We start from the raw sequence: 16,862 nt of genomic DNA, 5'->3' as shown, positions 1-16,862 counted from the left end.
GGATCCTCCAGTCATCCAGGCTGTCCTCCACCATTAGCTCAACATACATTTCATCAACTTAAATCTAGCCAAAGAGAAACTCTGCATCCCTGTTAGCTACAAAGAATCCAGAGAAAGGATATTAAATAATTTAACAACTTTCTGCAAAGCAAGGAGACTGGCATCGTCTTTCAGGAGGTGGCTTTTGCCCAAGTTACTATCTCCAATGGCTGACCCAACAACTTCCCATTCTCACATTCACAGTTAATCTTCCCCAGCTGTTGAAAAGGAAACTTCTGGCTCAGTTTGTGTTATATCTGGCTGTAACTGTGCATGGCAGTCAGAGTGTCACTGTTGTCTTTTAAACATTAAGTAAATAAGGGCTGATTTCTTTAGTAAATAAACGCTCTCATAAATTAATAAGAATCCAGTAACCAAGTAGACAAATGATCAGGGATTATAAAGAGATCATGTAAAATCATCAAAAATGGTCAACTTAACTCAGAGTAAAATAAAAACAGCTTGAAATAATATTGTGCAAACAAAAACCCATCATATTTATAATGATGAGAAAATCCATAATTCAAAGTACTCCAAAAGGTATACAGAAATAGGAACATCAGAGGTATACTTTGTGAGAAGGATCACTTAATACTATCCATGTATCAGTCCTTTGATCCAGACATTTATATTTAGAATTTGTACTTCATATATACTCTTATAAGTAATAACTATCTCTACGAAAGGTTCCTCATTACAGGTCTATAATAGTAAAAGACACCAGTTACCTCTAAGAAACCTTAACCCTCATACAGATACAAAACAGTGCAAATTAGGAACAGCAAGCTATCCAAGGAAAAGGCAAATATACAAAACAGTCAATGTGTACAGTATGATGCTTTTTTCCCCTCAATATGTAGCTCAGGCTGGCCTTGAATTTGCTTATGTAGCTAGGCTGGCTTTTAAATAATGATCCTCCTGCTGTGTGTATGTGTGTGTGTGTTCATGTGTGTATACATACTTAAGAATGTACACACACACACACAGAAGATGAAGAGAACTCTGTGTATGTCACATAGATAATATTACATAGTTTTATTGGTATTGTTTTGCTATCTTATGTGACTATCTTAATTAATAAAATAAATTACTAAAATAAAATTTAAAATCCCATACTATATGTAACGTCTAAAACAAGAAAGTGCAATGGCTCTTAAGTACTAAAAACTTATTCCATTTGGAACTTACTATTTTATAGTTATATATTTTATATTTTATTTTTTTAATGTTTATTTATTTATTTTTATTTATTATATGTAAGTACACTGTAGCTGTCTTCAGACACCCATATGAGGGCATCAGATCTCATTGCAGATGGTTGTGAGCCACCATGTGGTTGCTGGGATTTGAACTCATGACCTCTAGGAGAGCAGTCAGTGCTCTTAACCACTGACCCATCTCACCAGCCCTAGTTATATATTTTAATGATCTACAAGTTAATAGGATTTAAAAAATAATTATTAAGGAACTATATGTTGAGGGAATGTAGAAACAACTGCAGGCGGAGCTCGCCTGCTTACTCAGACACTTCTGGAATTCCTTTGGAACTGTTTAACCAGGCTGCAAATCTTTTAAAGAGTTTCTTCATAGGTAAACTTGATTTAAATTTTGAATAAAACAAGCATTACTAGTATGGCAAGATGGCGCAGCAGGTAAAGGCCCTTGCTATGAAGGTCAAGGCTGACCTCTGTCTTTACTTTGTACATCTGATCCTCCTGCCTCTCCCTCCCTGGATGACAAGCATGTACCACCATCACCAGTTCTACGTGATGCTAGAGATAGAACCCAGGACATTATGCATGCTAGACAAGCGCTCTGCCAGCTGCACTATGTCCCTACTTACTGTTATGTAGCAGTGCCTTACTTCCTTATTTTAATATTATTGCAAAACTTTATTACAAATTTAAGATCTGGGAAAATCCCTGGTCCTACCCAAAGCATTAACAACCATGGAGAGCATGATACGTTGTTCTTTTAAAAGATCCCATTGAAAATAGTAAAGAGTGGCATTCCTGGGCTTAGTTGCACTCCCGAAGGAATGCCACCCTCACACAGTTAGCTGGATCCGAAAGGTTACTGTATCATCCAGTATTAAAAGCTTCCTTCCCACATTGAACAGGAAGGAAGAACACTTTTGTGGTCCAGCCAGGGTAAACCGTCTCTCAGTAACATGCCTAGCTGATCCCTCACATATTAAAATTTAGATGACAGCTAACATTTTTGTTCCACTGTGCTTTTAGGGTCACGTTTATTGCCTCTTCTTCTTTCCTTTTCATCACAAAGCAGAAAACTTCTTCAAATATAGAAGTGAACTCTAACTTCACTAACATGTGGTTATATGTGGTTGACCTTGCAATCAGAGTAGCTAATGAGTAGTGGTGCCACAGAAGTTAGACAATGGAACTCAAAAGCCCTGCTCAGTGAAGGAGATAGGGCAGACGGATCATCGGAAGATTTCCTCTGTCAGAGAGCCCAGGTTACCCATTATGTGTACTCCTTTTCACTCTGACCTGGAGTAAAGCTATGCTTCAGGTTATAGCAGATGCATCAACAAGGCCGGGATCTGACCGAGAAAGCATGAAGAGCCTTCCTTACAACCAGAGATCTATCTGAAGGCTCAGAGTCTCATGCTGAACTTGGAGCTTGCAGACTTGGGCTGTCTATGTGCTGGGATTACAGGCATGTGCTATCATGCCTAGCTTTTAATTCTTATGTAAGTACTGGGAATGGAATCTGGGCCCCTCTGCTTGCAAGCACAGTGCCAATTAAACCATCCCTCCATCCCTTTTAATTCTTATGTGAGTACTGGGAATGGAATCTGGGCCCCTCTGCTTGCAAGCACAGTGCCAATTAAACCATCTCTCCATCCTTGGCATTATTTCTTTGATCAACAAGCTTTGTTAAAAATAACATTACAAATTATCAAACATTCAACTGACTCACAAAGACAAGGATATGAAGACAGCTCAAAAAGACACTGCAGGGATGAGAAGACAACTACTGAGAGCATGAGGCCAATCTGGGATACTTTGCAAGAGTCTGTCTCAAAGCAACAGCAAGAGCCCTCAACAAAACCCCAAAAGAACAAAACAAAATCAGTGAAATAAGAAAAATGGAGGGAGAGAGAAAAAAAATCTCCACTTAAAGGAAGGCAGAAGCACAAGGAGCAGAAGAGCAGACTCATGAAGTCTGAGGATAAAGCACAGATGGACACAAGCTGGTGCCACAACTCAACTAAATTAAGACACAGGGGAGAAGACTTTCCTAAATGGGTTTTCTCAGAAGAGGATCAGAACAACTCAGGAACAGGCCATGGACTGTAGCTGGGACAATTAAAGGACAATGAACAGCTGCCACCAGACCTCTGCTCTGATGCAGCTGACTCTGGAATGTGCCCATGGATTAAGATGGTGAGCCTATGACTCATGGGAGAAGCTCAGCCCAGGGAGTCTCCCATAGTGGGTGCCAGGGCTGCCACAAGGAGGTTCCCTGTTGTGGCTCTCTATTCCCTCTCAGCAACTGAGAAATGAGGCCTCTATGGTCAGAATCTATGTTCACTGCCAGGAAAAGAGCTTCTTACTTTAGCTAAAGAAACATGCTAGCTACCAGAATTTTCAAATTCTAAGTCTTCCAGTACATACTGAGAGACAGTAAAAATTTACCACTCAAGCAATGTCAACAGCAGCAAAGAGAGGACAAACAAATATAGTAATGAAGGAAACTTAGAAAAAAAAAGTACTAGTACAGAAATGGATCTGACCATGAAGTAGCTACAATAAATGATCCTCACAGAGTCTGGATTCTCAATGCCTCCTCCATGTCCTCGGGTGCTACTGATGAGTGAGGTCTGATAGAGCTGAGACTAGTAGGCAGGGTGCCCAGGCCCCTCCAATGTGAACTCAGGACTTTGTTTTCCCATTCTGACACATTTGGGAGAGACTCCCCTACCCCCAGCCAAGCCTGGGTGTTGGCCCTCCTGGGAAGACAAACTCCAGGAGGCAGCTCTGGAGTCAACAGGAATCTAACCAAGTCACAAAGCTCTTTGGGGCCAGTAGTGGGTCCTAGTATTCAAAGAAGGGAAGCTACTAAAGTGGATGTAGCCATGAAAGTAACAAGTACAAGTGGCTTTCCGTGCATATCAGCAGCACTCTGTACATCAGGAGCGACAGGACTCGCAACAGAGTCCAGGGTGCCACTACCACCCAAGACCTGTCGGATCGATCCTCCCATTAGAGGGCCTTCTAACGGGAGACAGGAGCTTCTCCAATTCTTCTTTCAAAGTATTTTACTTTTATGTACATGAATGTTTGCCTGCACACATGTATGTGCACCATATGCATGCTCAGGATGTGTGGAGGCCAGAGGAAGGCAGGCATCGGACCGCTGACACTGGAGTTACTGACTGCTGGGGGCGGTGAATGTGGAGCTTCTGCAGGAGCACAAGTGCCCTTCACCGCTGAGCCATCGCCCCAGCTCTGACTCTGCCAGTTCTTCATTATCATTCCGTAACTTCTCAGTATTTTTAGTACTGTTTTACTCTATTTAAAAAAATCTTTTATTTTTACCATTTTTCTTATGAAATTTACTTAATTTAATTTATATTTTTTTCTTTTATACTTGGATGTTTCTCAGCAGAGCCTGAGGTTGAAGTGACATCCCCTTTGGTCCAGGCTAGCACCACTACAGAGATCTTCCTGCTCACACTCCTTTCCTGCCGTCTTCATTTAACCTTGCTCTTCTGTTCTTTTCCCTTTCCTGGCTCCCTCCTTGACTGTGCTATTTTATTCACCTACCATGGATTCTTAACCTCATAGTTTATTTTATATTACTTTTGTACCTTCTTCTAGTTACTATGGCTTGTTTTTTCTTTTCTTTCTTTTTTTAAATTTTTTATTTTTTTATTTTTTTGGTTTTTCAAGACAGGGTTTCTCTGTGTAGTCCTGGCTGTCCTGGAACTCACTCTGTAGACCAGGCTGTCCTCGAACTCAGAAATCCGCCTGCCTCTGCCTCCCAAGTGCTGGGATCAAAGGCGTGTGCCACCACTGCCCGGCAGCTTGTTTTTTCTTGTCTATCATATTTGCTTTTCTTCAATACTTTATGTAAATAAGTTTCCACCTCCATTTTCTTGTCTTTTGAAAAGTAGTGTGATTTGCTGGTGACAATTCCTGGTGACCCTGGAGACAGGGCACTGGTTGTTTTATTTGTTCTTCCATTACTTTTACATCCTTGTCATCTCTGTTTATCTTAAGTGACACTGGGTAGAGAAATTAGCATGTTTTGGTTGTTCATTTGATATACTGTCATTTTTCTTTGTTTTAAAGAGTTTTATTTTATCACTGGTTCTAATTGTTTTCAGACTAGATTGTATGATATAATTTTCCCCTTTCCATTGTTCATAGCATATGCCATGTTCCCCCTCTTATTTTGGGTCCCTCCCACCTGCACTTGGTTTGGTAAATGTCTCCAAGAAAAAGCTGGGCTATCTAGGCTTGGTTGGAGGCAGAGTCTGGAGTTTGAGGCCAGTCTGGTTGGTATCAGCAGGGTTCCAGAGCAAGACTGTCTCAGAACCAAAAGAGTGAACAAGATCAAATCAATCCTTTCTGCCTTACAAACAGAGCTAAGTTGGTTGTAGAGCTGGCCTTCTGCATTGCTTTCTCACAGAGATCATGGTGCCACACTGTAGTCTGAAAAGATCTGTTTCATGTGTCTATTCATTCCCCAGGGTTTATGGGTAAGAGCTGGTCTAGTGTCCACTACTGGTATAATGGTTGGAACCCCTTTAAAAATTACAACACAGGGTCATTTAGCTTCTAAAATTATTTTTGGAAACCAGCCTACTACATGTAATTCTTATCCCTTTCCCTCTTTTTCCCTCCCTCCCTTCTTCCCTCCCTCCCTCCCTCCCTCCCTCCCTCCCTCCCTTCCTTCCTTCCTTTTTTCTTTTTATTTGCTTGTTTGCTTGCTTGAAGCAGGGTCTCACTATGTAGTCCTGGTTGGCCTGGAACTCAGAGATTCAGCTGCCTTGCCTCCTGAGTGCTGGGATTAAAGGCGTGCACCACTGTGCAGAACTGCCCGGCTGTTCTGCTTTCCAGAGCAGGCCTTTATTAAAGCTGTGATAGTCTCTGGCTCTGTCTTCTCAGTCAGTGTGCATGCACTGCTCACTGGGCAAGGTCAGGGCAAGTCTTCACAGTTCTAGCACCTGTCATTGTTGTTGATCAGATGGCAAACAGACTGCAAACAGCGAAAAGGGGCTTCTTTTATCTATCCGTGCCTTCTTTCTAGTCATTCAGTGTCTCCTGAGAAAACCCCTCCGCTCTCTCATACTTGATAGGGAAGAGGAATAGGAATCCTAATCAATACATAAATTTTTATTTTGTCTATTTATTTAGTCCTATAACTTAGTGTATTCCCAGCTGGACTACCCTCTGGAGGCTTTCTGTTTCAGTTACAAGAAACTTTGATTTTTAAAATTTATTATTATGATGATTATTATTATTTGCTTTTTAGGGTGTCATGTAGCTCAGGATGGTCTCCACATCACCATATAGCTGAGGATGACCTTGAATCTCTGATGGGTACCTCCCAATTGCTAGAATTACAGGCACGAGCTAAAGTGCCCAGTTCAGTCATTTCATTTAAATTGTACTTTGTACCTAAAGAGGGTAAGACTCGGAAAATTCATTTCTTTGTTAATATGTAGAATGTGAAGCTTGAATTTAGCCTCCTGACTCCTCCTCTAGTGATCTGGCCAATTGAAATACTGCTTCCAAGCGTGTCAGCAAGACAACTCATTTTTCTTTGCAACTGCTTGAAGTCTTGGGGAATTTCCAGGAATTGGGTCCTGAATTCTGAGAGTTCCAGTGAGAAGGAGGTAAGTGAAGAACCATGTTGGAGCCCAATAGATGATAGAGAGGATGGAAGGAGTCCAGAACATTCTAGAAAATTCCTTCACTTTCAAGATCACACAGTGGTATTATCATCAATGATTTTTTTTTCTAATTTTGAAATCTGATATGTAAAAAACAGACTGGCAGTCCAAATTTCATGAATTTCAACTATTATAGCACTAGTCTATTTTACTTAGAAGGATGCTAACCAGGATTAGAACAGAAGTAACATATTTTAACACTGTGGTCTCCTAAATAACATTCCATAGAAAACTAATTCTGTGGAATAACATGCATTACTTGAGAAAAGCAATTCTATAATATAGAAAGTTTGGGATATGCTAGTTAAAGAAATATAAATTTTTTTTTCTAATTTAAAAAATTAGAAACTTTAATAGACAAGTAAAATTTCATCAGGAAATGATGGACGTGCAGTAGTTGTTTAGGGTACTTTGAAACAGAATCTTTTCTTTTTATAATTTATAAGGCTAATATTCAAGAGAGAGATTTGAAAAACATGCTCTGACCCAATACTGCATTTCTGAGAGTTGTTATGGGTGCTCTGGATACGAACACAAACCATTCTCCTTACCACCAACCACTTACTGTAACAACAATTACCAAAGGAGGGGGTTATACTACGTTAGAACTGTTCAAGATGGGGGCCTGTCTGTAATCCTAGTACTTGGGAGATGAAGGCAGGAAGATCAGGAGTTCACAGTCATCCTCAGCTACGAAGTGAGTTTGAGACTAACTCTGGGATACATCAGACCCAGTCTAAAAGAAAATACATGATGAGCTCTTATGTCTAAAGATAACTTTCATGTTCACAGTGGTGTACTGAAAAGATGCTTCATTCTTAACAGACAAATGTGTTCTGCAATAATGGAGCAAAACAAAGGGCTAACCCACAGTTCCACCAAACACTTAAAATGACATGTTGCCCTTAGCACATACTGTTCAGCCTGGGAGCAGATCTGGCAGTGGTGGGCTGAAGTGAAGCTGGCAGGATCTCGGACTTGATGTTTACACCGGTGACCGCACCATCCATCCTGTCTGTCTCACACAAGCTCGGCAACTGTGCTGCCTTCTCCAGTGTGGGCAATAACTGATCAAACTGGTCAAGGTCAGCTGTAAACTAAGAAGAGAAACAAAAGTTAGAAGAAACCCATTCTATGTTTTCATCTGAGAGAATGTAGAAGAAAGGTGTTTTCTTCAATTCTAAATGCCAAATGTGGCAGAGACTGAATTAAGAAGAGATAGGAGTGGAACTTTATTGAAATTACATCATCGGGTACACGTCTTTAATCCTAGCATTCCAGAGGCAGAGGCAGGTGGATTTCTGAGTTCAAGCCCACCCTGCTCTACAGAGTGAGTTCCAGGATAGCCAGGGCTACACAAAGAAACTCTGACATGAAAAACAAACAAAAACACAATAACAGAAAGAAATCACATGATCTATCTATTCTACTAGGGAAAATTTGGACTAATAATATATGATAGAATAAAGTAACATTATCTAATGTAGCTTTCTAGAAAGTGAATGTGAGAGAAGGATTGTGCTATGATGCATTGTAGTGTTTTGCTTTTCTGTCTTAGTTTTCAAAGCTGTAATACTTCAAATTTATATTATTATATCTTTTAAATATAAAAAGAAATTTGTGGAAAAATTTTTTAAAAAGTGCGAGAACTTCAAAGAATTTAACAAGCTAGAGAGTCTGTGTGAGGTTATATATATATATATATATATATGGTAAGTTGGCCTTTCTTTTAGAGTAGTAATAAGACTACAAATGCTGTGAGATAATTAATCAGCATAAATGTCTACCCATTTCTGTTTCATCATTTTATTGAACTAATTCTTCTGCTTAGATTGTGTAAGTAGAATTACATGTATGCCTGAGTCTCTAAAGTTGAACCTCACAGGCTGTCACCTGCAGCAGCTGTCCCCCCTTCTCATTGCTGAATAATATCCCTTTATATGAACATGTCACAACAGAAGCATCCATTCTTCTGTAATGGAGTTTTGGGCTATTTCTAGTTTTTGGCTACTTTCAGTAATGCTCTGTGAACAGTTTAAGCATGTCTTTTATTATGCATGTACCAGAAACATAAACCATAAGGGAAAAATGGACAAATATTGAATAAAACTTGCTTCATAAAAACCAAGACAAAACAAAGTAATAAGAACAAAAGTTCCAACAACTTCTAGTGAAAACACAAGCCATAGCACAGAGAGGACACCTGCAAATGTTCAACCAGTGACCAGTGGTGGACCAGTCCTCAGACACACGAGGACACTTCTACAAAGGCCAATAGGCAAAGGACAGCACATTGAAAAACATATGGCTAAACTCGCAATTTACAAAAGAAAATATCTAAATGATCAATGGTCATTTATCAGAGACTATAAACTAAAATTATGTACTACATATAGATCCTAGAATGGCATAGGGAACAATTACAGGGAATATTCATATAATAGAAAAGCCACATACCTACTAACAACGAGTTTATGCACAATTTAGGATTATGTGATTCCACTTCTAAGAATAAACTCAGTAGAAATATGTGCACATGGCCATGGAAGCAGATGAAATGTAAATAAATAAAATCTCCAATAAAAAAGAAAAAAAGTAATACCCCCCAAAATAAGCAATTAATTACTCAATAAACACATCTGCCTATTGACTTTCATACCAGCTCCACAGCACCCTAAACATAGATGTTTCTAACACTTATGAACAGCTTCTTTTCACGTCTGTCTCAGGACATGCCGTGTAAAGGCAGCGACCTGCTACCCAGAATAGCCAAGTTCCGGCCTTCTGCTGAGGGTGCTAAGAAATGGAGTACAGGAAAGAGGCTTAGGAGCCGCCTTCAGCAGGCCGGCTCTCACACTTCACACTGTGTCCTCACACTTCTCTCTTATTTCATGGACATCAGAGCTTCCTCAAGTTAGCTGTTACTCAGAGTCCTTTGAAGAACTTCTTTCAAAATGCATATATTCCTGGATTCTGCCCCAGAATGGTGTTACTATATGAAGTTGGGAGGAGGGGATGAGGACAGGTACATTTTAAAATGTCCTAAGACGTTGGGTGTAGCCACACAAACCTTTAACCACAACAGAGGTAGAGGGATCTCTGTGAGTTCAAGGCCAGCCTGGTCTACACAGTCAGACTACTAAACATGTATCCTAGCATGGCTTACATTAAAGGACTGACAAGATGTAAACCCTGATTCTATAGAAAAACAGTAGAAAGGAAGAGAGGAAGGAGAGAAGGCATCATTTAAAAATGACACAGGGCCGTAGTACCTTCTAGAGTTTTACAAGGAATGTCTGAGGGCACTCCATGGTTCAGCCTGTACTTCAATGCTTCTTAACCTTCCTAATGCTGTGACCCTTTAATACAGTTCCTCATACTATGATGACCCTCAACCATAACATTATTTTCATTCCTACTTTATAATTTTGCTACTGTTATGAATTATAATGTAAAGATCTGATATGCAGGATATCTGGTATATGACCCACAGGTTGAGAACCACTCCTCTGAACTAATTCCTTAGTGCTGGAAAGAGAGGACAGAATAAGAGCCCATCTAGATCTGGTCTAGAGCGGGAGTAGAAGAGGCCAAACAGAGAAGAAATAGAAGCCCATTCTATGAAGCAAGTGTTCACCCACCTGGCTCTGGGACTCCAGCTTCACTTCCTCAGGAGCAGGCTTGGTCATTGGGGCTGGGTTTGTGGTACAAGGCTCCATCTGCTCTTTCTTCTCCACTTTGACCTTCACATCATCCAGGCTTAGGTTTGGAGTGGACCTTAAATCCTTCTCATCTTTGTCTAAAAGGTAGCGTAGGAGCTGATGGTCTTTTGACTCTTTTTTCTTTGAAGCATCCAGTTCTAGTTTTATGCTGGCACTCCCCTGGGCCTGTCCAGACACTGACACAGCAGTAGAAGCTGACACACTGTCCTTCTTCTCGGGTTCCACAGACAAGGTGGTGATGTCTGAGGGGCTGCCCTCCTGTAAAAGCCGGTGCAGAATTTTATGCCGCTCAGTCAGAGAGCTGTGGGAAGAGGGACAAGTACCTCCTGAGGGGTTAGAGGAGGCAGAGCTGGAAGTGCCAGTACAAGACAGTACATCTTTGCAGCTTGTGTCTATGTCGGCATGCCGTAACTGCTGTTCTGCGGTTGTCGTCAATAGCTGTACTAGTTTGTGACTAGTTTGAGAGTATTTACTGTCTCCCTCTGAGAGTCTGTCATTGTTATGCAGAAGTCCTGAGTCCAGAGGCTTGCTATCATTAGCACTGTTGTCTGACTGAATCATTTCATTTAAAATGGATGCAATCTCTTTGCTATCTTTGGACTCAGTTTTTGCTGGTTGCATACTTAATCTGCTAGGTGAATTCTGTGAGCTCATCTGCCGAAGGACTGGAGAACCGGCAGAGAAGCCAACAGAATTATTGGGTCCTTCATTCATACCTTGTAAAGATGTTACTGGGATATTTGAATAGGATCGGTTATTATTATTACAGGCACCACTAGTAATGCCAACCGGGGAGCTTAACGTTGGAATATTTGGAGGAAATGAATTGTTTGACATCCTGGCCCTTGTTGCCAAGCCAGAATTAGCTTGTCTCCTCGGAGACATGAACTGTGAGAGGGAAATTCCTGTCCCTTCCATAGGAGAATTACTGAGGTTTAAAGACGGATTACTGCTCTGGGAACCTGCCTGTCCCTGGTTTAAGGCAACATTGGCTACAATCTGATTTCCAGGTGAACATCCAAAGCTCCCTTGGTTGTTGCTAGAGTTACTATGGCTGCTGCCGCTGTTGAGGTCTGAGCTCTGTTGGCGGTTTACTCTGGCAGAGACCATGTTGTTGTTGGATGGTGGCAACGTGGATGAACGGGTCACACCATGGGCTGGAGAGATACCAGGATTGACTGAGGGGTTTATTCGGGGAATTGACATTCCAGAATTAGTGTCATCTTGAGGAGAAAGCCCACTGTGCTCCCTAGGGAAAAAATACATTATTATTCAATCATTTGAATCTGCTTTTATATTTTCATGATGAAATTATAAGAAAGGCCATTAGCCTCATTAATGTTCCAAACTATCAAGTAGAGTTTCTGTATCATCCTAAATTAAGGGAATCAGGGACCTGCCATTACCACTGAGAACGGGCAGTACCACTTCCTAGGAAATGGCACCTATGGACTCTTGCATCATTGACAGTTTCAGTGGTGTGAGAAACAAATTGGTGTTGGGAAAATATGCAATAGATATACTAATAAACTTTTCTAAAATTAATACAAACAATGATTATTGCAGTAGTAATTGAATTTGAAGAAGAAACTTCCCACACCTTTATTTAGAAAGCATTTTATTTATGATTCCCCTAAATACAGCTTTTAAGTATTTCAACTCCAAAGAGGAAGACTGGGTAAGGAAAATACTGTGTTGCTGATGCAAAAATTAAAGAGGGTGATATGTAGACATAGCAGATGTTTTGGAAGAGAAATCACAATATGAAAAAAAGAACTGTGCTAATTCCACTCACAAGAAAAATTTCAACTAAAACTAGAAAAAGTCAGAATACTGAACTCAGGTTTAACTGAGCTCTTCACTCAAATGTGTAACTAAGACAACAGATTTGTGACTGGCATTACCATGTTCTAATATGCAAAACATCAGATGGAAATAAGATGAAGTGAGGGGAAATGTCTTTGTTTTTAATGCTAAATTATATGTACTTATAACTTAGGGCTTTTAAACATACAACAGCATAAAAGAATAGTTTCATGAATTTGCTATGTGTATCAGTATAAATCTTACTTAGAGAAAAGGAACAAATTAGAAACAATATTGAAAGACTTCAAGTTGAGAGTTTTTTGAGTAAGGCTTTTATAATAAACAACTTGAACTCAGGGGCCATAGATGTCTGAATAAAGCACATTTAAAAATAAAATAACAATGCTATCAACTCCGAGGTCTCTTCTAAGGCTGTAAGTGCTTATGTAGAATGTTGTAAATTTTTAGGCACCATTTTGCTTTCACCCACTAACTGATGTTTCAGTCCCACCTTTCCTGTCTCCCTTTATGAACAACAAAGCTATTTGGTAACAAAACTCTAAAATCCAATGTGGATAGATAATTAATATTAATTATGGACACACTCATCAAACTATTCTTATGCTAACTTAGAATTTCTCTCCAAATAAATAGTACCTGTCGATGATATGAATTCCCATGATGAAAGGCTGCAAGTCAGGACTTTGAGGGTAGCAAAGTTTACACTTGGTGTGGGCGCTAAGCATTGTCCCATCATTCAATATGAATCTATAGGATGGGCTGGAGGCAGTGCCACGAGTCATCACTGTGTCAAACAAAAGAAAAACCTAGTTAAAATTCTGACACTTGAACGCTGGGCAAAGGAGAGTTACCAAGTCTTATTTCTACCAAGAACCTCATTCAAAATGCCCTCCCAATTGCTGCCTTCTCTGACTCAAAGAACAGTTTAGAGATTTGGGGAAGGGGGGTTCCAGTTAAAATATACCACTTGACAGATTTTAACAGTCTAATTTGAATGGCTGCCTCCTGACATGAATTAGGACTGTGATAAACACCAACCTAATAAAATCTCAAATCTTTCTCTATAATGGGCAAATTATTCAAATTTATTGTCTCCATTTAAAATACTGGGAAGCACTTTTCTGCCTTTTGCCTTTAGAGTTATCTTTAACAAGTTTTCTTTTATTATCTTTGGATGGCTGATGGTTTAAATTATAAATTATTTTAAACTACTGAGATACAGTTCATATACCATGAAATTCACCCTCTCTGTTTTAAGTGGCTTGCAGAGTTCTTTATTTACTGAGGAAATCAAATCCCTCGGATCCCCTCTGACAAATTATTCTACATATTTATATTATTTTAATGTTATCATTTTTGAAGTTTAATGAGCAAATTAAGATAAAACCAACATCTACTAGTTCTCAAGCTACATGCTACTCAAGAGAAGAGAAGATACGTTCCCTTTTATTGGGTACCTAGCCCTGACTAAGGAGGAGTGTCTGTTGTAGTCGGCAGTATGACAATCAGCCCAAGTGCAGAAATGAGGGTGTGAACTGCACTTTCAGCTAAGTCATTGCCATGCTTGCCAAAAGCAGTGCATGGAGAAATTAGTATTTAATAAGATAGTAAAGGATCAAAAGAATCTTTAACGAACACCAATAACTTCTGTGGAAGGGTATAGGCAATTTTTTTTTCTACAATGAGTCCTAAAACTATGTTAATAATCCAAACTGTTTATATCTTTAAATAATATATATTTATAAAAACACAACTTCAACAGAAAAGTGGCATTATACAATATACTATTAACATAAGATTTTAAAGGGCCAGAGAAAACAAATAACAAATCTCTCATGATTTTACCCACCTATCTTGTTCATTTTCCGAGTGTCCTTATTACATAGGGGATGGTAGTCACTTTACAGAGCTGCACTGCTCACCCCAGCAGCAGGAGCCTACATGTGGCCATTTGGAATTAAATATAACATTCACTTGCTTAGTCACATTCCCTCCACTTTTAGTCCTTGATGCCCACACGGAACTAGTGGCTATATGCTGACTTCTTCCATTTTAACATTGTCCTTCTTCATAAATGTCCGTCCAAGTGCCTTTTACAAACCATACTTCATTAGCTAGTTAAGGGCTGATGTTCTAGCCTGCCTTGTTTTCTACTCTCCATTGATCTTTATACTATGCTCCACAATAAGTCATCTGGTAAGGAAGTGCTAGCTGATGGAGCTTCAGTCTGAAGCTTATGTAATGGAACTGGGCTAATATTGGCCTGTGATTGAATATTCTTTCTAAACAACAGAATTTCAATCTTAGGTATGTTTTCAACCACTTACACCTCAATTTATGTTTTTACTCTTATAGGAATCAAGATTTAATTTTATAAAGGAAATTAAGAGTAAATTCCTTATTGATCATCAATTATAAATGAGAAACAACCAGAAACTTGAGATAACATGAGAACTTTAGGGTATTTGATATGGATTATAGAAACAATCTTTGGTTAATTATGCTGCATAAACTTGTTAAATTGTAACTAAAGCTGTAAAAAATTTTTTAAAATTTGGATAATAATTTAAATATCATACTTATTGCTTCTTGGCCTTTTGGCTAAGATCAAGTGTAATATCTGTTCTTATTACTTTAAATATCATACTTAAATGTTTAAAGTTAGATTATTATAGATGAAAAAAAGATGAAAAAAAAGATTATTATAGATGATAATGTATGGATTACAATTTGTTGAGAATTACTCTTTGAAAGGAGAGAAAAGAAATTATTTAATATAATAAAGCTTCATTTCTTTCCCCCTTGGTAACGGGGATCTAGCTCAGATCTCAGACATGTCAGGCAAATACTCTATCTTTAAGCTATAAAACCCCTAGTTCTTAAACCTTCAACTTATTAAAACCTGACATTCTAGCTAACTAGAATTATGCTGTTTGGTCATGGGCAGACAGTAAATAGGAAGTCACCATGAACAAAGGAAGGAGTAAGTCTAGGAGTCAGATTCACACATAACCTTCTGACTGCTCTGTATAAGACTAGGATTTAATGAGAATCAGCCTTAGCCCATGTCTGTTATTCACCACTAAAATGGAGCCAGTGATGTTATGAGGCAGTATCTAGTGAGGATGCTAGTCCACACACGGGCCTGAGTGACTACTTCCTGCATAACCAACAAAGGAAAATAAGCAGTTTCCAGATTACACATGGTACAAGTAACATACACGTAAGCAATTCTTGACTTTTATGTTAATATATACCGTTAGGTATATTCTACTGATATTTTAGATTAAGAGTAAGGTAGCTGCCATAGCTCACTACAGATGTGACTGCATAAACATTTATTCTGTACACCATTGAGTCCCTTTAATTGGGTTTCAGGGTCAGGTTTGGAATTACATTTTCATCCTAGGTCTCCTGGTTTTGCTTCTGATCAAAGTTTTTTGCCAACTTTTCAGCAAATATTTAAATGGTCTCTGACTTCCTTTCACTTTTAAAATTTCTTCTGAGACAGGATCTTACTACTCAATTCAAGCTGTTCTCAAACTCTCTATTCGCCCAACCCCCACCCCCGCCAGCCTCTCAAGTGCTAAGTTACACACATAGCTGTGTGAGTAAGCCCAGCCGAATCCTGACTTGTGTTTCCCTTTAAAGCATTTGAATAGAAGGACTATAACTAAAGGGTACTGCTGACATCTGGGAGTCCTCTGCTGAATCTTTAACTTAACAACTGTCTTTGCTTGTTTCATTTCTTGTCAGAAAAGGTCTCAAGTAAGCAAAAACAAACAAACAAACAAACAAACAATCAATCAAGCCGTCCCTGGTCAGACCAACTGTAGAAGTACAGATATTTAAGAATGTGATCTTTCGCCAGGCAGTGGTGGCGCATGCCTTTAATCCCAGCACTTGGGAGGCAGAGGCAGGCGGATTTCTGAGTTCGAGGCCAGCCTGGTCTAACAGAGTGAGTTCCAGGACAGCCAGGACTATACAGAGAAACCCTGTCTCGAAAAAAACAAAAAAGAAAAAGAAAAGAATGTGATCTTTCCTAAAGCACCAGGTGCTTTCTGGAAGCCAACCAACTGAATAGGTAGCAAATGTGTGGCAGTACCTGACCTACTGACAGAAGAGTAAACAAAACAATACAAAGCAAAAGGCTGCTATTAGGTAAAGAAAAAATTACTCCTAGATGGATGGTCACTTTCTTTCCTCCTCCTGAATATTCTAGTATTTTAAAATTACCAATAAAGAATAAATTCTGTTCATCAAAATTTCTACAGGAGGCAAGTAAGTTAATATTTTAAATACTTTCAATAAAGTTTGAAATAGAAAAGATTTTTAGTCATCTGAGC

At 39.2% G+C, this 16,862-nt stretch overlaps 1 protein-coding gene and 1 pseudogene across 1 annotated transcript in view; one reads left to right on the top strand and one right to left on the bottom strand.

Moving 5' to 3' along the window:
- Positions 1-16,862, bottom strand: part of Ncoa1 (nuclear receptor coactivator 1) — a gene marked incomplete at its 5' end in the record, with an annotated part of 70,129 nt that overhangs the window by 32,888 nt on the left and 20,379 nt on the right. The window contains 3 exons of the mRNA XM_028778094.1: positions 7,884-8,064; positions 10,609-11,938; positions 13,153-13,300. Coding sequence (XP_028633927.1) covers positions 7,884-8,064; positions 10,609-11,938; positions 13,153-13,300 — 1,659 coding nt within the window. The remainder of the gene's footprint in view (positions 1-7,883; positions 8,065-10,608; positions 11,939-13,152; positions 13,301-16,862) is intronic.
- On the top strand, positions 15,098-15,198 carry LOC114630017 (annotated as a pseudogene).

The sequence above is a fragment of the Grammomys surdaster genome, unplaced genomic scaffold (genome assembly GCF_004785775.1).
Source record: "Grammomys surdaster isolate TR1022 unplaced genomic scaffold, NIH_TR_1.0 324, whole genome shotgun sequence".
In the NCBI taxonomy this organism is placed as follows: Eukaryota; Metazoa; Chordata; class Mammalia; order Rodentia; family Muridae; genus Grammomys; species Grammomys surdaster.
This window is presented reverse-complemented; position numbering and strand designations above follow the sequence as displayed.